We start from the raw sequence: 19,142 nt of genomic DNA on the forward strand, positions 1-19,142 counted from the left end.
AGGGCAAAGGGATTTGACTGCAATTCTATTGCTTTTGAACGGGGACATAAGCATATCTGACAACCAATAATAGTAACAGAGAATGTCTGAATATATGGACGACGTTGACCGGGAGTTCATTAACTGTTTGTTCCCGAGATACTTACTGCAACAGCCTGTGGCCTATGATTTATGGATTTTATACCTGCAACATAGAAAACTCTTTCACAAATTGAAGAATACAAATCTAATTAATGCTGATGAGAATCCCAATTCTGCTGGTATGGGCAGGGTGAAGTTGACAGCTTCAACGAGGAAGGAAATCTGGTCAAAACTAATGAATCTGGGTGTTCTAGGCACAATTTCGTTTGAAGCTGTTAATGACGATTACCTAATTCAAGTTTATAAGTATTTCTATCCTGATGTTAATGATTTCACGTTAAGGTTTGGCGTTAAAGACTCAAGCAGAAATCCAATACGGTTGATGAAAACTCCTTCAGAGATTGGTAAAAACGCCCAGGAATTATTAGAACCTGTTTTATCGGAACGTGAAATGGCGCTTAACTCTAACATCAGTCTCGATAATGATGATAATGACGATGATGATGATGATGATGACGGCGATGATGATGACGATGAATCCGATTTGGAGAGTCTAGAAGGGGACGTCGATACTGATACGGACGATGACGACGAAGGTGACTCTGATCGTAACGAAGAAGGAGAAGAAGAACAAGGGGAAGAGGGAGAAGAACGAGGAGAGAATGCTGATGTCTCTACTTCACAGCAGCCCGAAGAAAGGATTGTGGACCCATGGATATATCAAAGGTCCAGATCTGCTCTTAATATAGAAGCGGGGCCAAGGAACCTGTGGAGTACAACTGATAAGAACAGCAATTTGCAGTACTATCCTCCTGATCAATCTCCATCTTCTTCCCTTTCTTCTCCTACAGTGTCATCCGGAAACGATAAGAATGACAATGAGACTACGGAGGGATTGTTCAGTAGCGGTAGCAGAAAGAAAAACTCAATGATTCCTGATATTTATAAGATATTGGGGTATTTTCTGCCTTCTAGATGGCAGGTGCAACCGAATAACAGTTTACAAATATCTCAAGATGGTATCACTCATTTACAACCGAACCCTGATTATCATTCATACATGACGTATGAGAGATCAAGCGTCTCTTCTGCTTCTGCAAGGAATAGACTGAGGACATCATTTGAAAACTCTGGGAAAGTGGATTTTGCCGTTACCTGGGCCAATAAATCGTTGCCAGACAATAAATTAACAATATTCTATTATGAAACTAAAGTTCTAAGCGTAACAAGCACTGAAAGTGCTGAAAATAGCAATATTGTTATTGGATATAAGCTAGTAGAAAATGAACTACTAGAGGCTAATACGAAGAAAAATGTCTCGCGCTCAGGTGTGACTGGTTCGAGTAATAGTCTAGGTGGCGGGAATAATACTAGCTCTAATAGAGCGCCTTCTACTTCTTTTACTATGGAAGGTTCTCAAAGACGCGATTACGTCTATGAAGGAGGCGTTTCAGCGATGTCACTAAATGTGGATGGCTCTATAACGAAATGTCAGAAATATGGATTTGATTTAAATGTGTTCGGTTATTGCGGGTTTGATGGTTTGATAACTAATTCCACCGAACAATCAAAAGAATATGCTAAGCCTTTTGGCAGAGATGACGTTATTGGTTGTGGTATAAATTTTATTGATGGTTCAATTTTTTTCACGAAAAACGGTATTCATCTAGGTAACGCATTCACAGACCTAAATGATTTAGAGTTTGTCCCCTATGTAGCGTTACGACCTGGAAATTCGATAAGAACGAATTTCGGGTTGAATGAAGATTTTGTTTTTGATATTATCGGATACCAGGATCAATGGAAGAGTTTAACGTACCAACATATTTGTCGCGGACGTCAAATGGACCTCTCTCTCGATGAGTTCGACGACTCTGATGAAAGCGGCGATGATGAAGGAAATGAAAATGGGCGTGGCGAAGCTGAACAGGTGAGTGTTAATGAGGATTTAATGGATATTGACCAAGAACATGGTGGCCCCAGTCATCTGGATGCGAAGTCGTTTGATGAGGAAGAGGATAGTGATCTAAAGTTCCTATTAGGAGAGGATAATAGGTTTGTGAACGGCAAATTAGTCAGACCAGACGTCAAGGATATCAATACTTTGAATATGGATGACGGCACCTTACCTAATACATTGAACGTTATGATAAACGATTACTTGATCCATGAAGGATTAGTTGATGTTGCAAAGGGGTTCTTGAAAGATTTACAAAAAGATGTTGTTGATGTTAATGGACAGCATTCCGAAAGTAAAGATGTGATCAGACATAATGAAAGACAAATCATGAAGGAAGAACGCATGGTCAAGATAAGACAGGAGTTAAGATATTTAATAAACAAAGGTCAAATTGCCAAATGTATCAGTTATATTAATAACGAAATTCCGGATTTGTTAAAGAATAATCTAGAACTAGTATTTGAGTTGAAGCTGGCAAACTATCTGGTAATGATTAAAAAAAGTTCGTCTAAAAATGACGACGAAATTGAAGATCTAATTTTGAAAGGCCAAGAACTGTCTAATGAATTCATCTATGATACCAAGATTCCACGATCTTTGAGAGATAGGTTCAGCGGACAATTAAGCAATGTCTCAGCGTTGTTAGCATACTCCAAACCGTTTCTAGAAGCGCCAAAGGAGATAGCAGGCTATTTGAGCGATGAGTATCTGCAGGAGAGACTATTTCAAGTTACCAACGGCACAATATTAACATTTCTACACAAGGATAGTGAGTGTGCACTAGAAAATGTGATATCAAGCACGAGAGTAATGCTTTCTACATTACTTGAGTATAATGCCTTTGGTTCGGCCAATTCATCGGATCCAAGGTATTACAAAGCTATCAATTTCGACGAAGATGTACTGAATTTATGAGCATAAACAAGCACTTGCAAAAAGACTAAAAAAATATAATATATTAAGTTATTTGTCCCACTATCGCATATTCATACGTACTAGTCCATTTATATAGTGAAATCTACTTATCACTTTTCTTTTTTAATACTCTCGTTCAGAACACTTCGTTAATATATATCTGCTTCCACTAACATTTTTCTCACAAGTCACTGCAGTATGAACTCAAACATAGACACCGAAAGAGTTTGAGGCAAAAACAGTAGTCAAACCAGCAAATAAACTGCCAATTACGCTGAGGATTGTATAAAGAAAGAACTTCTTAACAAAGGAAGATTTAGAACCAACAATAAACAGAGCGGAGGATATCAAGACCAAAGTAACCAGTAAACCACAGATGGCAAATTTTGGTTGAGTATCCAAATCAATAAAGGGCTCAAAGCTATTGGTAGAGTGGAACTCCTTCTTAAGCGACAATGCAAATTCCGAGGACGGATAGATCATATTTGTTAGTAATCATGATTCAGGCAGGAAACGAGGGAACCGTTATTTATCCTAGGATTGTGTTAAAACAACTAAAGGCACATACATATAATTGTTCATAAGACATTGTAACTCTGAATATGCGAAGACGTCTCACTTTTCAGGGCACACCTACTCATTGTGCACATGTTCATACGGTCTTATATCTTTCTTCGAAAAGTATTTTGAACTTTCACGTTTCGCGCCATAGAAAGAAAGAGGAGGTTTCACTCAAGCAAATGGATTGATGGGCAAGACAATGCAAGAGAGAAAAGAGGTGGAGGATGATGAAGCAAAGCATCGCAAGGTTAGCGGTGAGGAGATCTTTAAGCACTTATCAACCGCCGGTGGTGGAAATCACGAATATCAAGAAGTTATGGTTCACTTTACGACCGGAAGTTAGAGATGAAATCAAAGAGTACTTACGGTGGAGAATGCAAGAAGATTGGAGGCATATACCGCTAGAAGAGATCAAAGCCGCGTATTTCTTATCTTACGGCCCCTGTGGTGGCAGATCCAAGAACAATCAATGGAATGTAGGGTACACCGGCATGCGAATGGCGTTCAATCTTGTTTTGTTTGGTGGTGCTGCGACTGCGTTTTACAATCGGAAACAAGACAGGAAGCTGGGGGAACAATTGAAAAATCTTGTGTAAACTCAAAAAAGAAATCGATGTATATGTGTACAATTTACGTTATTCAACAGTTGCTCCCAGTAAAAAAAAAAATTACATATCAGGGATAAAAATTGATTTCGCCCAGGATCGAACTGGGGACGTTCTGCGTGTTAAGCAGATGCCATAACCAACTAGACCACGGAACCAAGTATTTGATGGAAAATGTTGTATCTCAAGATGAGATACCTCAACATGACGACAGTACGTCATAATGAACGCGACGGAAATATCTATAAAAACGTGTCTGAAATAAATCAATATATGTCGTACAAGATATCAGCACCACATTTGTAATTCCATTCTAGAACGTGGTCCTCAAGCAAATGAAACACCCGAAATATAAATAGACGAACAATTAGATTAGATCCGAGATTCTGCGCTTCCACCCTTTAAGTATAAACTAGATCTTATATATTAGATATAGATAAGTAACATCCCGTGAATTATCGTAACAACCGGTTTAGCAAACAAGTTACTTCCCTGTTATCAACAGGATTGCTAAATCACCTTGGTATTACTCGAGCCCGTAATACAACAGAAAATTTACTAGTGCTTTTCACTCATAAAACGTCCAAATAAAACCTCAAAATGATAGAAATCCCTCCCACCCCCTTTTTCTGTATTGTTGACACAGTTGGCAATGTGTTGAAATAAGTGACTACGAATATACACTCATTCATATAAATTGAAGTAGGTGATGACGGACATTCTTATGATGATACAGATTATATTGAAGTAGGAAATTCTAATAACAGAATTTACCGCGATAAGAAGATAAGGATCTATTAATTGACCAGAACTCAGTACATAAGAAGATAAGTTATAACCAAAAACTTACATCAATGTTCCGGATTATGTCTGAGCCATTGGGTTTCATATAACCAATCAGCATGTGTTTTATATAACTTTCAGTGTCCAGTAAAATCTTGTGACAATTTTTGGAATCCCGTTTTTTTTAAAGGTTGTATTATTATGTATACGGAATGTACCAAAAGGTCTCCTTCTGGATTTAGGGATCCACGAAAGGGAGTCGACAGTTTTACATAATCTTGTGATTATTCGCTCCTTCATTTCATACGTCGTTCTTCATTGATCCTATTGCATTAACAATTCTTGAGCTTCAGCTTCCACTAAATTTGACGACAGTCTGAATCTTTTGATGATCTTCTGGCTGCATGGATGAATTTATCAGTCTGTTGTACCAATAATTGATAAACAGGTTACTGTATTGGATGTTCCCATTGAAGTTTACCTGTCTAATCATATTGGCGGTAAAAATACATTAATGTTTGAATTATTCAGATCCATCGCCTTCGGTTCGCTTATTGGTACGAATCTTGGTTTACCATTGGAACCACCGTTAGGGGTTCCTTTGATGTTCAATGAGGTAAGCTCGTCACATAGCAGGGTGTTTTCAGTTTCAAAGATACCCGATTCTCGAAGTTACCAGATATACTTCCCTGCCTGTCGTGCATCGTGCTCAATCTCGGTAGCATCCTTATGGCGATTTTATATTGTTCTACTTATCACTATCTCTTCTTTGATCTACCAAAGGAAACGCTGGCTTCCAGGACCCTCAATGGAGCCTCAGAAATCGACGTGGTATTGCCTGGCGTGATGGAGCGTCTTTGAGATACTACGTGGAATCTTTATATATATATATGCTGTCGATATCTAAATCTTCGTTACTTTATACAGTGTGCTATTGAAGCAGTGATACTCATCATAAATCATTGAAGAGAAAGCCACCATTCTTTAACCCGTCATGTCTCTGTGTTTCCACACCACCCTGGGGGGCATGCAGGAATGCTTTTGTCGTCTGCTTCGACATTGTCACGATAAAATTGCAAACAGGTCCGCCATTCCGGCCCATGCTCATGTATGTAGGAACCGGTTTGAAATTGCAGCCAGAATGGGTCCTCCATGAATAAACTCTCTGCTTCTTTTGTGATATTCCATGGTGTATCAAGATCACAATACTTGGCGGTGGTGCAGGTTTCAATGCCGTAATAAAAATGATTTCTATGATACGTTGTTTTGCTACACCGCTTACGTGGCTTTAACCACCTGGACATTACAGTTTCAATTAACTTGCCGATTGGGTTTCTCGTCAGTTCAACACTATAACTCCTACTTGCTTCGGTATGCGGCTTAGAAACAGATTCATTTGTATCTGAATTATAGTACAGACGCTTCGCAAGTACTGTGTCTATGTAGTCCATGTTAACTTGACTGCTATTATAAAAGTGTTTGAAGGTTCCGTTCCTACCGTCAATATCCTGTAGCTTGCCAAAGCCAGCCAAATAGACGGGCACTGGGGGCAAAAAGATTAGTTTAGCTATTTCACTTGCATTATTATATATATAAGCCCCATCACTGTCGATGTAGTACACAGCTTGAGCACAGGTGAACAGTAAGGAAAGGAGGAAACAGAGGTTCAGCATCCCTCTCTTTAATTTTGGGCGAGCATTTCCGTTCATGAAAAGAAGACTATGTATTGAGTGTAACGTTGATAGGCAAATTGTGTATATGGGGCTGAACGGCTGCTGTCTATCTTTGTTCAGGCATTATCTCCTGCCCTATTTCTACCTATCTGTTGTTAAGAGTAAGCAGGTCTCAGCATGATGCGCTGAACTGAGAAGCTCGAGCTCCGCATGTATGGGTGGGAATTGTAATTGAGCACAATTAACTGATCTGGATCAAACAAGAGAAGAAATGACAGATCAAAGTATGAGAAATTTTCGTGCAAATGAAATATAGATGCTACGTCTTGTTACAAATAGATTTCTCAAGATGAAAACATGGTTGTCCAAGATTAAGTACCGGCTAATACTGCTCTGTATTCACCGGATTTTAATAAAAGCTATTTATGTATAACTGCCCTTCTCATTCTTGGAAATCATGCGTGGGATACGTAAAACAGACAGTCTGACTGTTGACCGAGCAATTTCAAGACAAGAAGTTTGCGAAACGACTCCTAAGCGTTGATTATCAACATATCACCTTATTCGTACGATCTAATCATGAGGAGCAATGCCGTTTCATGAATAAAGCAGGATACGGCTCCCAGCACGTAGGAAGGCATTTGCAGGTTAGTGATCTGGAAAGAAACAAAATCCGGTTTTCTTTGCTGATCAACCATTTAACGAGTGCGGGGGAACGCCTGTTCGGCTGGTTCTGAACGAGGGTCCAACTTGAGTATGATTTAGACCTTCGGCTACACCAAAAGTGGCAGTAAGACAGATACGTATAAGGGTTCCTTCAAGGCGCCTTTCTTATTAGCAGCGTATGTCAATTTTGCGCATTTATTTAGCATACGAAAGTGTATAGACAGTACAAGGCGGTATCTTCATAAACGAGTTCTGCTAAATTTACATCGTTAAGGAACAGGAGGATTTATTGCAAGCATACGTGCTGGTCTGCTTAGCTCGATTGAACGGCTGCTTGTCAAGGCGATTATATAAAGAGAGCAGCTGTGATCGGCTATATCTGACAATATGCCTTCACTATTTTCTTTCCAGTTAAACCTATATCACCACTAAAGAAACAATCGAAAACAAACATATACAATGGTCAAATTAACTTCAATTGCTGCTGGTGTCGCCGCTATCGCTGCCGGTGTCGCCGCCGCCCCAGCCACTACCACCCTGGCTCAATCCGACGAAAGAGTCAACTTGGTTGAATTGGGTGTCTACGTTTCTGATATCAGAGCTCACTTGGCCCAATACTACTTGTTCCAAGCCGCTCACCCAACTGAAACCTACCCAGTTGAAGTCGCTCAAGCTGTCTTCAACTACGGTGACTTCACCACGATGTTGACCGGTATTGCTCCAGCCCAAGTGACCAGAATGATCACCGGTGTTCCATGGTACTCTACCAGATTGAGACCAGCCATCTCCAAAGCTCTATCCAAGGACGGCATTTACACGGCTATTCCAAAATAGATAGCATCATCAAGAATACAGTTCTATAGACAATACAAAAAACCTCACAAAAGAGAAAGAAAAAAAATAAAATAATTATCAACACAAATTTGATGATACCAATGTGATCACATTGCCCAAATCTCTTTCAAAAAAAAAAAGACATAATACGAAAATGATCATATGAAGAGTTAGATGCGTATATATTTGTATATGTATGTTATTAATATTATAAATTTTTTTCCTATTATCAAACTCACTTTTGTACCACACCCACCCTCCCTTAGAAAAAAATTAGCCGCCCAGTATCCAAACATCACTATTGACGTAGAACGGCGTCGCGAAAAAACAGGATAATATCACTATAAACGGAAAATCCAAATCCGTTCCTGAGAATACTTTACCCTGCCTGAAGTTTCATTTTTTGCCGAGAAAAAAAAAAGGAAAGAAAATAAATGAAATTTCGCGATCCGAGCAAACAACGTAATTAACGAAAAAAAACCAAATATATATATAACGCTGCCAATTCTCTCTTTCTTGGAGGTTCTTTGTTGACATTTTCTTAATTATCAACATATCCGAGAAAACGAAAACACCAACCACATAGTACCTTCTGCCCGAATGTCTGAATTGAAAACAGGTCATGCAGGCCATAACCCTTGGGCTTCAGTTGCCAATTCCGGTCCGATCTCAATTTTATCCTACTGTGGTTCGTCCATTTTGATGACTGTCACTAATAAATTCGTTGTCAACTTGGACAACTTCAACATGAACTTTGTTATGCTGTTTGTGCAAACTTTGGTCTGTACTATGACCTTGATTGTTTTACGTATACTGGGATATGCCAAGTTCCGTTCATTAAACAAAACTGACGCCAAAAACTGGTTTCCTATTTCCCTTTTGCTGGTATTAATGACCTACACTTCTTCCAAGGCTTTGCAATACTTGGCCGTCCCAATTTATACTATTTTCAAGAATTTGACCATCATTTTGATTGCGTACGGTGAAGTGATATTCTTCGGTGGCTCCGTCACTTCCATGGAATTGTCGTCGTTCTTGTTGATGGTTCTCTCCTCTATTGTTGCTACCTGGGGTGACCAGCAAGCCGTGGCCGCCAAGGCCGCTTCATTGGCTGATGCGGCTGCCGATGTTGCCGGTTTCAACCCAGGTTATTTCTGGATGTTCACCAACTGTATTTCTTCTGCATTATTTGTCCTTATCATGAGAAAGAGAATTAAGTTGACCAACTTCAAAGATTTTGACACTATGTTTTACAACAATGTCTTGGCTTTACCGATCCTATTGTTGTTTTCTTTCTGCCTAGAAAATTGGTCTTCCTCAAATTTAACCAAAAACCTGTCCAATGATTCGCTAACTGCTATGATCATTAGTGGTGTTGCCTCTGTCGGGATCTCTTACTGTTCCGGTTGGTGTGTCCGTGTTACTTCATCTACCACATATTCTATGGTCGGGGCCTTGAACAAGTTGCCAATCGCCCTTTCTGGTTTGATTTTCTTTGATGCTCCTAGAAACTTCTTATCCATCCTCTCCATCTTCATTGGTTTCTTATCGGGTATCATTTATGCCGTTGCTAAGCAAAAGAAGCAACAGGCCCAACCTTTACGCAAATGAGAAAATAAAAAAAATGGAGGCTTTACCTATTTTTAATTTATTTCATTTTATAGAGGCATATACACGCGCACAGAATCTATGTACAAGTATATTTAAAATCAATACATTCTAAAATAAGTCTGGCACGACATGTGGTAAGTCCAATATATTCTTAATGACGATAGCACCTTCTGGTGTTTGCCCCAAGATTTCATTGACTTCATTCTCCACTAAATGTATACAGGTTTTCATTCCGAGTTTGATACCGGTCTCGATGTTTTTCCCACTGTCGTCGATAAACCAAGAATTCTCGTAACTTGCCAACCCACTTTCTTTCATAGCTTTTTCAAAGGCTTTGATATGTGGCTTACACACCAGTGTATCTGTTCTAGAGTAATCACAATATGTCAATCCATCGAAGAGATCCGCTATACCCAATAATCTCACGCAACGTATAGCGTGGTTCTTATACGCGTTTGTGAACAGCCACAATTTATCGATTTTTCCCGATTGCCTCAGCTTCAGCAGCATGTTCCTTAAAGGCATATCCGGTTTCAAGATATCTTGCAATGGCAAAGAATCGTCCACAAGTCGGTTGTATTCTAGCGCGTTCACTTTGTGGAACATTACAAGTCCTCGAATGGCAAGGCCGTATTGTTTGTAGTACGTGTTGTTCAATACTTGGGCATCCTCAGAGGCCAGTTTTAAGTGAGTTTGGAAGAACCTCAATATAGATTGTTGCATGAGATCATGAATTCTTGTAGATGATTTATATAGGCAGTTATCAATATCGAAGAAGAAGACTTTTGAGTTCGGGTTGTGCGGTGAAGCAGAAACGTCTTGATCTATGGAAAAAGTCACTCTGGAGCCTGGGTGGGTCAACGAGTTAAGATGGGCTTGATTCTTAGCAATTTGTTCATTTACCTCATTTTGATAGGTTGCCAAATCAGAATTAGTATATTCAACTGTCATGAAGTGAAGTGATGATTTGGTTCGAGGGTTTACTCATAGATGGCGAAATCGCCTCAAGAAAAAAGAAACCTAATATAGTTATGATTGGTTCTTCTGGAGGTACACATGTATATATATATAACCTTCTGTATCATTATCATTATCCGTAATAACTTTACCAGGCGGGTACCCGCCCTCGTGCTACCAGTATTAGCATTGTCTTAATTGAGTAATTTGATCGGTGACTAATTGCAAGAGATTGTGATTGTTGTACGAGGCCATGAAGTCATCCACAATGGCTGTTGGATTCTCCGGCAATGAAGACAAAGAAGATTCGATCTGGGTTTTGAAATCTTGCAACTGCGTGATCAAGCTCGTTTTTAAATCAGCCAGCGTTTCCCGGGGACATTTATACATTTCGAGGTTTTGTAAAATTTCAATCGTGGGCTGCACGGCCTGATAAATTTGCAACGTGGTGTCATTAGTCAACCCCTTTGAATAGGATATTGCTGTATCTATGTAGTGTTTCAGCGTGTCCTCATCAGACGGGGATTCGATGTTATGGCCGTAGTTTTCATCACTGTCGTGAAAGATATTCAGTTGATGAAGAGAGTCCGAATTCTTGAGTTTAGCCAGTAACGTAGAAAGAGTATCTAAATGGGCGTTTATTTCTTTCACAGTTCTACGAATGAGATGATCTCTAAAAGTGGATGAATTGACAAAATCTGCGACAGTTGAATTATCATTTTGTTCATTGGAGTAATATTGGTGTTTCTTATTATTAGTGCTTGAATTTAACAAAGCTTGAACATTTTCGTTGAATAGTGTTTCAAATAAGGACTCATTGAATGCAGAAAGTAAATTATCATCCCACTTCGAGGTAAACTCGGTGTTTAGTAAATTATATAGTTTTACCCACTGCAGTAGGGTAAAGTTCAACGCACTCATGGAGTCTACCAAGAACTTCTGTAACTGGTAGCATTTATTCCCGATTAGAATTTCAAACTTAGTGGGTACTGATGTTAAGGATAGTTCATGAAAATTCAACAGCAACTCATCGAATATACGAGACGGAGTAGTAGAGGTGGCGACACGGTTGCAAAAATTGCTAATTGAAATGGTCCAATTTGAAATTACTAGGATGTTTTGCGGTGGAATGGTGACCGCGACCTCGCTACCAAGTGGCGATACATGAGTGGTGATACTTCGCGGTGGTAGTGGAGGTAATTTATTCAATTGAAACTGCTCATCATCAAAGCATAGAGACTTAAAATCCTGATCGATAGACTTCAAGTTAAGTGACAAATCATTGACAGAATCGGTCAAGTCCAGGATCTTGTTATAGTTCTTTAGTAAGTTTTCTTGAAAGATTTCATTGGTTTTCACCAAATCGTTTTGTAATCCCAGTTGGTAATCTTTAACCTGAGCAATATGAAAATCACGAAACAACGGTATCACCTCATCCATTTTCTACCTATTTCTTTTTTGGGGGATTCTTCTCTCTCCACTAAGGTTGAAGTATACGTGTTTCTTATTTACTATCTACCACTATGTTCAATTTTCTTCTTCAGCATAATGGTAACTTAGCCCAGAAAATGAGAAAAAGACCATTTAAAAAACAGCTTTGAATAACCAGATCCAAAGCAAACAAATGCATTACGTAAAACTGGTATATAGTATACATATATATCAAGTAAAGCATGCATTACTTCTCTATTAAAAAAAAAAAAAAAAAAAAAAAGAAAAATAATCAAAAAAAGTCCCTCCAAGAGATTATCATAAGAAGCTTGGTTTGGGCAAGCTTTTGGCTTCCCTTGGGCCATTGGTGGCAAAAGTGGAGCCGGCATAGGAGTGGCTAAATTTCTTAGCACTGCCATTGCAATTCATTGGTATTATCCCGCGAGGGTTATGAGGGGTTTGTTTCTGGTTCAGAAGCAGGTTCTTCAGATTCTGACTGTGTAAACGACTTTCATTCCTGTTGCTCTGTCGTGGACCCTCCTTATTGTGTTCTCTGTTCTTTTTACCAGGAGAAGACATAGAGGAGGGCGGAGAAGGCGAGGAGTGTTTCTTCTGGTAAAAAGACGGCTTCTTGTTGGAAGAATGGCCGAAGTTGGGTTTTTCACCGTTGGGAAGGGTTTGAGGAGGTGGTATATCCGTGGTAGAAGTGTTGTTACTTATGTTCTTAGCAGTATTCCCGCTCGCACGATTATTTCTGGGTTTTTGCTTGATAAGATTATTCGTCTTGTTTTTGCCAGCCGATGGCAACAGCCTTGAGCTGTTAAAATACATGGTATCCGTCGACATGCCTAGAAGTATTTGTTTGAGTAAATCGAGTAAGCTGAGAGTGGTTATGTTACCTTTTGCTAATGCCTCCGCTTTCAATATAGTGCATGTTAATAACTGCCCTGTTCTTGAAGACTTTTGTTATTTTTCCCCGATATAACAATATCACTTCACACGAGTGAAGGTGATTACTCACCATATGGCGATACTTTGCACCAGAAATGCTTGCAATATTAAGTATACAGTTACTCTAGCTAAACAACAGTCAAAGGGTCGTGGTCGTTCTTGCTGACAAGCACCTCAAGACCTTCATCTTTCAGTAGCCCATGCATAACGTCTTGTAAGAAGCCTCGCTCGGTGTTTGAGTGGTTGCAGACAATAACGGTCTTGCCCATTTCTTTCCACTTCAGCACTTCGTGATGGGACATCTCACCAGTATAGTAAAGATCCACATCTTCTTTCAGTTGCTTGAATACGCCAGACCCACTTCCGGCGCAAATAGCAGCTTTTTTGATCATTACTTGGTCCCATGTGGAAGGAACGGCAGCAGATGCCACTTGTACATGAGGAACCCGCAAGGCACGCTTGACATTCTCAATGATCTGCCTCAAAGAAATGTCTTTACCGAACTCTACGAATCTACCGTAGCCGACCATGTCGTCGTTTTCACCGCTGACAGTTTCCAAGGCATAGGACTTTGCGACGTTCTCCCCGTTGTTCAAGCCGTTGACCAGCCAGTCGTTGACACCGCCGCGAGCAGCATCCACTGCAGTGTGGGGGCAGTATACGGATATTCCGTTTTGAATTAGCTTTATGGCTGTCTCGTGTTGTGGGTTCGTGAGAGGATTCAACCTGTTCCAACTGGGGAAAATAAAAGGATGGTAGGCGATGATCACGTTGCAGTCAGTATCCATGGCTTCTTGAGCCACTGACTTGGTAAGATCCACCGTTAGAAGAATCTTGGCTTGAATGTTCGCACTGGCACCGGTGGAACAATCAATGAGGAGACCCGTATTGTCCCAACTCTTATCTGCGTACTTTTGAGGGTAGAATTTGGTGATGCTACGCACGACCTTATCCAATTGTGCTCTAGTAATGGCTCTACTCATTATGTGCTTGGTGGAGTTTTCCTCTTTTTACCGCCAACTGTTGCTGAAATAGCTTTTTCGGTGTCTTATATATATATATATATATATATATATATATATATATATGTAAAATAAGTAACGAACAAGCGAAATGGCGCTTTTTAACTACATGAAGAAAGAACACAAAGCGCCAATCCCACTAGACGATGTCCGTTACAGAACAGAGGCTCCGCGAGAGGATTGAGTCAACCATACCGCAAGTTTACCATATCATCGTGACGGATCTTTCGTACGGTTGTGGTCAATCATTTGACATTGTGGTGGTCAGCGATTTTTTCCAAGGCAAGAACAAACTAATGAGAAGTCGTGCGGTGAATAAAGCCGTTAAGGAAGAGCTAGAGGAGATTCACGCTTTTAGCTGCAAGTGCTACACGGAGGAGGAGTGGTCCAAGATTGTCGTTTGAAGAGTCACCGAACGAACTTTTCTAGCCTAAACTGTTTAATTTTCTTAGGTTATTTACATAAGAGGGTATGTACTTTTTTTCTAATGATATGGCGGAGGACTCTCCTCCATACCGCACTTCCAGTTATTTGACGAATCTTGCGAATTCAAACCTATGAAGTAAAATGGTTTCTTCATTTTAGGCGATTCCTTTTTGGTGTCGGAATTTAACGTTATTTTTTCCGGTATAACATATTTGTCCCGTATCGATACCGTCGTTTTCAAATATGGCGGAGATTGCTCTTCAGGCTTAGGCACTGGTGTTGAAATCGGTGTAGGCGTTTCTGTTTCGACTAAGGCCGTGCTGTCGCTCACATCTTGCTCCTCTTGTGGTTGCGGAATTAGGGGCGACCGGGTCCTCTTATATTTGATCTTTCTTCTTCTTGGATTAGCGTTGTCGTCGTTACTATTACTCCTATCAAAGAGACGAGACTGAATTTTAGTTATAGTGGGCAAATCATACTTGCTCGAATCCAGCACTGCCTTGGGTAATAGATTGTGAGAACAGTAAAATGGCATCACCAACTGTTCCGTCGATACATTCGACGATTTGGGTGGTAGCAACGATGGCGAAGAGTAGTGATTATTTAGCGACGGCATCCTTGATATGAAACGGTACAAGTTTTGCCTTTCCAGACACCCTGGTATAGCAGAAAGGGAATTCATCACACTGGAGTGCAGTGAAAGTGTAGACCTGGATGAAACGATACTCGAAAGACGCAGCATGTTTATTGGCGAAAGCTCCTGGAAATCGGACCCGTCCAAGATCACATTTCTAGACATCGTAGTCTGCAAGCGATGATGGTCTTTTTTACTGGGGATAGTGCTAGTGCCTTCGCCGTGATTAGTGAACCAATTCTGTGATGTGTTGAAGATTAAAGAGGGAAGAACGTCTTTGAACACGACGTGCATGGACTCCTTCAACCTTCTCTCGATGGTACTTTGCAGAATTTTTATAGAACAATCGAACTTGAAATCCAGGTCCACATCATTAAACGAGATTCCAATTCCAGGGTTCTTGACAAAAATGTTCGTGATTGCTTCCAGCTCGATGGCGCTGAACGTCATCGTTATAGGGATCGTGAACGATCCGTTGTTGATCAGCCGTGGCATCGTGAAAGCGGGGGTGTCCTGTTCATTAATTAATAAGAGATTCGACTCTATAACTGTCTGAATCCGCAACATAGCGTCCTTGCAGGAGATCTTGCAGATACCCTTAGCCAGCGACTTAGGCTGCGTGATGATATCAAGGTCCAGAATCTCTAGTTGCGGTGTTGTGGGGAAATCTACCTTCTGCACCGTTATTCCGCTTTTCAAGATATCCAGCTTCTTCTTGGATGGCGAGTTCAATGCCGTTGATAACTTTTCCCGTATTCGTTCATTGAAAGAGTTGTCGCCGAATACTTCTTCGTTGAACCTAAATGACATGGTGACAACGTGGTTTCTATTGGTAAAGCTATTATTGTAGTTATTACGGATTGAGTCCTCTGCAAGCCCATCATGACTCTTATAATTGGTCTTTCTTTCCTTACTGTTTCTAGCATCCTTTTTTTAGCCCTGATCTACCATTTCATACCCTGTTTTGTGATTTGCTAGCCCTGATGAAAAGTGCCGAAATGAACTGTAGACCTGACTAAAAGAAATATTTAACCTAGGTCTGGGTTTAAAAAGTGCTAGCCGTGTTTTTCATTTTTGTTTTGTTTATTGTACGTGTATTATACATAGTTTGGTGATTTAGAGTTGTATTATATTGTTCCGAAGACAAAGAGAGGAGGTACATATTTCAGTGTGGTTGTTCGAGTATTGTTATTCAATATATTGCCCAGACCATCCTCCCCCCCCCGAACAAAGAACATATTTTATAGTCTGCGCGTCAGCGATCGCTGCAATTTATTAATTCTAGATCAGCACCCCAAACTTGTTGGTTTTCTTTGTTTCCGTTAAAAGTTTTCATATTCCTTGTTTTAATTGTTTGATTATCGTTCCTTTGCATTTTCTCTCCCATTCTTTCTTAATTATCCTTTCTAGCTGTGCATTTATCGACATATTTCAAGATGGACGTGCCTGAAACAAGACAGTCCTCCATAGTAGTTGCCATAAGAGTAAGACCCTTTACGTCTACAGAAAAGACAAGGCTGATCAATGAGAGTAGTGGTGCAGAAGCCAATTTCCCCGGATTGGGCGATTCGTCGTTGATTTTGCCCATGAGCGCCAATTCCGATTCCGATATAGACATAGACGGTGATGAAGGCTCTACGAGGAGCAAAAGGAACAGTTTCCTGAGAAGGAAAATGGTTAGGCCGGAAGGTATACGCAACATTGTGGATTGTGTGGACGATAGAATGCTAATATTCGACCCCGCCGATAGAAATCCCTTGAATAAAGTGAGTGATCAAATCCTGAACTCTATGCATTCCAGTGCCACTAAAGCCACTGCTTCCTCCAGCAGCAGTAGAAGAGCCACGAACAAATTTTCCTCGCAACGCCGAAGACACGGTGGTGAAATTAAATTTGTGTTCGATAAACTATTCGATGAGAACTCTTCCCAAGTCCGTGTCTACAAGGAAACTACAAGTCCACTTTTGGATTCCGTACTGGATGGATTCAATAGTACCGTGTTTGCTTACGGTGCTACGGGTTGCGGTAAGACATATACGGTGAGTGGTACCCCTTCACAGCCAGGAATCATCTTTCTGGCCATGGAGGAGCTATTCAATAAGATTTCAGACCTGAAAGATGAAAAAAATTTCGAGATTTCACTATCCTACTTGGAAATATACAATGAAAGGATAAGCGATCTTTTGAGACCGGAGACACCTTCCAAAAGACTGGTTATAAGAGAAGACACACAAAATCACATCAAAGTGGCGAATCTGTCATACCATCACCCGACCACGGTGGAGGATGTCATGGATTTAGTCGTCCAAGGGAACATAAACAGAACTACATCCCCAACAGAGGCCAATGAAGTATCTTCGCGTTCACATTCAGTGCTCCAAATCCACATCATGCAGACTAATAAACTCGTGGACTTGACTTCGCAACATACTTTTGCTACGCTGTCAATAATTGATTTAGCTGGGAGCGAAAGAGCCTCCGCAACGAGAAACCGTGGTATAAGATTACACGAAGGTGCCAACATAAACAGGTCACTGCTGGCATTGGGCAATTGTATCAACGCTTTATGCCTAAATGATGGAAGCAGGACTTGCCACATTCCCTACAGAGATTCCAAGCTAACGAGACTTCTAAAATTTTCACTAGGAGGCAATTGTAAGACGGTTATGATCGTTTGCATCTCGCCCAGCAGTTCCCACTATGACGAAACGTTGAACACTTTAAAATATGCAAACCGTGCTAAAGAGATCAAGACCAAAATCATTAGAAATCAGCAGTCTTTGAGTAGACACGTGGGATCATATTTGAAAATGATAACAGAGCAGAAGAGACAAATTGAGGAACTACGTGAACGTGAAGAGAAGATGATTTCTCTGAAATTAACAAAATACAAATTAAACAAAGAGAAGATCCAACTAGCCATTAACGAATGCATTAACCATGTCCAACAAACGTATTCCACTGTGGAAACATATCAAGTAGCAAAGATCTTAAAATCATTAATACTTTGCAAAAGACGGTTTTTGCAAATGGTCAAGCTGGAAGTAGATAACTTAACGCTGTTGTTCCAACAAGAGGAAAGAATAGGGACGGAGATGCAACCCGTGATAAGCAATTGCAGATTAATCAGCGAACAGCTTTTCAATAAGATACACGAGCTAGAAGTAAAGTTCGACGAAACTGATGCATTGAATTCTGTCATACAACAGGTACACTCTATTGACTTGAACAAGTTGAGAGAAATGGAAGACTGGGACGAAACTTACGACCTGGTGTACCTGGAAGCATGCCTCAACCAAATATCGGAACTGCAAAGAAACGAAATTTTGGTCAACTCATCTATAATGACAGAGAAACTAATTTCTGATGTTAGATTGAACTCCAGATTCAAATTTCTTTCAAAATGGTTAATGGACAGGACCCCCGACATAGAATTCATAATACAAGATTTGGTACATATTGACGAAGAATTTGAATCGTTTGCCAAAAATTTCATTGCCAATCCTGGCAATACTTTCACAAGCACAAATATAAGCATGAAAAATACAACGGCAGCCGAATTGGCTGCCCCCGCCGAGACCCTTCAACGACAAAAGTTCCCCAACAAAAAAGTGAAATGGACAAGCCCAAGCCCCAGCCCTAGCCCCACCGCGAAGCTGCAACTGGAACAAGAACCAGGATTAGAGGCAGATCAAGATCAAGATGCAACTGCAGGTGAAGTGGACGTAAGCATGCAAGATACCACATTCAATGAGCAGGGCCCCTCGACACCATTCACCGCCTCTACAGCGGTACCAAGAAGAAAAATGCGCTCCTCTCTTCTCACACACCAAAGCCTTCTAGGCACTGCCAAAAAATAACATACATATCGTACGTAAAACTATCTAATTATACTTCTACTTATCTGCGCTATGCTGATTTTTCATTACGGATTCTCCGGGTGACAGAAAAAAATTTTCTTTAATTTCTTTTTTCAATTAATTTGGCACGAGAAAAGGTCCAAAGAGGATATTGCTCTAAGTCATTTGACGT

The 19,142-nt window shown here is 40.3% G+C and overlaps 13 protein-coding genes and 1 non-coding gene across 14 annotated transcripts; 6 read left to right on the top strand and 8 right to left on the bottom strand.

The window, feature by feature from the left end:
* Window positions 1-82: 82 nt before the first annotated feature.
* Window positions 83-2,956, top strand: VID30 (glucose-induced degradation complex subunit VID30; the record flags this gene model as incomplete). Its single annotated transcript, XM_056227784.1, has 1 exon — window positions 83-2,956. One exon carries the CDS (start codon window positions 83-85, stop codon window positions 2,954-2,956), a length of 2,874 nt encoding a protein of 957 aa, XP_056087571.1.
* A 204-nt stretch (window positions 2,957-3,160) lies between these two features.
* On the bottom strand, window positions 3,161-3,545 carry OST5 (dolichyl-diphosphooligosaccharide--protein glycotransferase subunit; the record flags this gene model as incomplete). Its single annotated transcript, XM_056227785.1, has 2 exons — window positions 3,161-3,400; window positions 3,525-3,545. The coding sequence occupies 2 exons, from the start codon at window positions 3,543-3,545 to the stop codon at window positions 3,161-3,163; spliced, it is 261 nt and encodes an 86-aa protein (XP_056087572.1).
* Window positions 3,546-3,741: 196 nt separating this feature from the next.
* Window positions 3,742-4,113, top strand: MTC3 (Mtc3p; the record flags this gene model as incomplete). The annotated part of the gene is made up of 1 exon (XM_056227786.1): window positions 3,742-4,113. The coding sequence occupies one exon, from the start codon at window positions 3,742-3,744 to the stop codon at window positions 4,111-4,113; it is 372 nt and encodes a 123-aa protein (XP_056087573.1).
* Window positions 4,114-4,206: 93 nt separating this feature from the next.
* Window positions 4,207-4,280, bottom strand: Skdi_7.trna1V. The gene has a single exon. It is a non-coding gene; the product is annotated as a tRNA-Val (tRNA).
* A 1,617-nt stretch (window positions 4,281-5,897) lies between these two features.
* On the bottom strand, window positions 5,898-6,578 carry SKDI07G0410 (uncharacterized protein; the record flags this gene model as incomplete). Its single annotated transcript, XM_056227787.1, has 1 exon — window positions 5,898-6,578. The coding sequence occupies one exon, from the start codon at window positions 6,576-6,578 to the stop codon at window positions 5,898-5,900; it is 681 nt and encodes a 226-aa protein (XP_056087574.1).
* A 1,125-nt stretch (window positions 6,579-7,703) lies between these two features.
* Window positions 7,704-8,078, top strand: SKDI07G0420 (SRP1/TIP1 family protein; the record flags this gene model as incomplete). Its single annotated transcript, XM_056227788.1, has 1 exon — window positions 7,704-8,078. One exon carries the CDS (start codon window positions 7,704-7,706, stop codon window positions 8,076-8,078), a length of 375 nt encoding a protein of 124 aa, XP_056087575.1.
* A 600-nt stretch (window positions 8,079-8,678) lies between these two features.
* Window positions 8,679-9,689, top strand: VRG4 (GDP-mannose transporter; the record flags this gene model as incomplete). Its single annotated transcript, XM_056227789.1, has 1 exon — window positions 8,679-9,689. The coding sequence occupies one exon, from the start codon at window positions 8,679-8,681 to the stop codon at window positions 9,687-9,689; it is 1,011 nt and encodes a 336-aa protein (XP_056087576.1).
* Window positions 9,690-9,797: 108 nt separating this feature from the next.
* On the bottom strand, window positions 9,798-10,640 carry SDT1 (nucleotidase; the record flags this gene model as incomplete). Its single annotated transcript, XM_056227790.1, has 1 exon — window positions 9,798-10,640. The coding sequence occupies one exon, from the start codon at window positions 10,638-10,640 to the stop codon at window positions 9,798-9,800; it is 843 nt and encodes a 280-aa protein (XP_056087577.1).
* A 189-nt stretch (window positions 10,641-10,829) lies between these two features.
* Window positions 10,830-12,086, bottom strand: COG1 (Golgi transport complex subunit COG1; the record flags this gene model as incomplete). Its single annotated transcript, XM_056227791.1, has 1 exon — window positions 10,830-12,086. One exon carries the CDS (start codon window positions 12,084-12,086, stop codon window positions 10,830-10,832), a length of 1,257 nt encoding a protein of 418 aa, XP_056087578.1.
* A 309-nt stretch (window positions 12,087-12,395) lies between these two features.
* Window positions 12,396-12,923, bottom strand: EDC1 (Edc1p; the record flags this gene model as incomplete). Its single annotated transcript, XM_056227793.1, has 1 exon — window positions 12,396-12,923. One exon carries the CDS (start codon window positions 12,921-12,923, stop codon window positions 12,396-12,398), a length of 528 nt encoding a protein of 175 aa, XP_056087579.1.
* Window positions 12,924-13,156: 233 nt separating this feature from the next.
* NIF3 (uncharacterized protein) lies at window positions 13,157-14,011 on the bottom strand (the record flags this gene model as incomplete). Its single annotated transcript, XM_056227794.1, has 1 exon — window positions 13,157-14,011. One exon carries the CDS (start codon window positions 14,009-14,011, stop codon window positions 13,157-13,159), a length of 855 nt encoding a protein of 284 aa, XP_056087580.1.
* A 185-nt stretch (window positions 14,012-14,196) lies between these two features.
* Window positions 14,197-14,454, top strand: BOL2 (Bol2p; the record flags this gene model as incomplete). The annotated part of the gene is made up of 1 exon (XM_056227795.1): window positions 14,197-14,454. One exon carries the CDS (start codon window positions 14,197-14,199, stop codon window positions 14,452-14,454), a length of 258 nt encoding a protein of 85 aa, XP_056087581.1.
* An 80-nt stretch (window positions 14,455-14,534) lies between these two features.
* Window positions 14,535-15,920, bottom strand: MDM34 (ERMES complex subunit MDM34; the record flags this gene model as incomplete). The annotated part of the gene is made up of 1 exon (XM_056227796.1): window positions 14,535-15,920. The coding sequence occupies one exon, from the start codon at window positions 15,918-15,920 to the stop codon at window positions 14,535-14,537; it is 1,386 nt and encodes a 461-aa protein (XP_056087582.1).
* A 626-nt stretch (window positions 15,921-16,546) lies between these two features.
* On the top strand, window positions 16,547-18,970 carry KIP3 (tubulin-dependent ATPase KIP3; the record flags this gene model as incomplete). The annotated part of the gene is made up of 1 exon (XM_056227797.1): window positions 16,547-18,970. One exon carries the CDS (start codon window positions 16,547-16,549, stop codon window positions 18,968-18,970), a length of 2,424 nt encoding a protein of 807 aa, XP_056087583.1.
* Between the last annotated feature and the right edge of the window lie 172 nt (window positions 18,971-19,142).

The sequence above is a fragment of the Saccharomyces kudriavzevii genome, assembly GCF_947243775.1.
Source record: "Saccharomyces kudriavzevii IFO 1802 strain IFO1802 genome assembly, chromosome: 7".
Lineage (NCBI taxonomy): Eukaryota > Fungi > Ascomycota > Saccharomycetes > Saccharomycetales > Saccharomycetaceae > Saccharomyces > Saccharomyces kudriavzevii.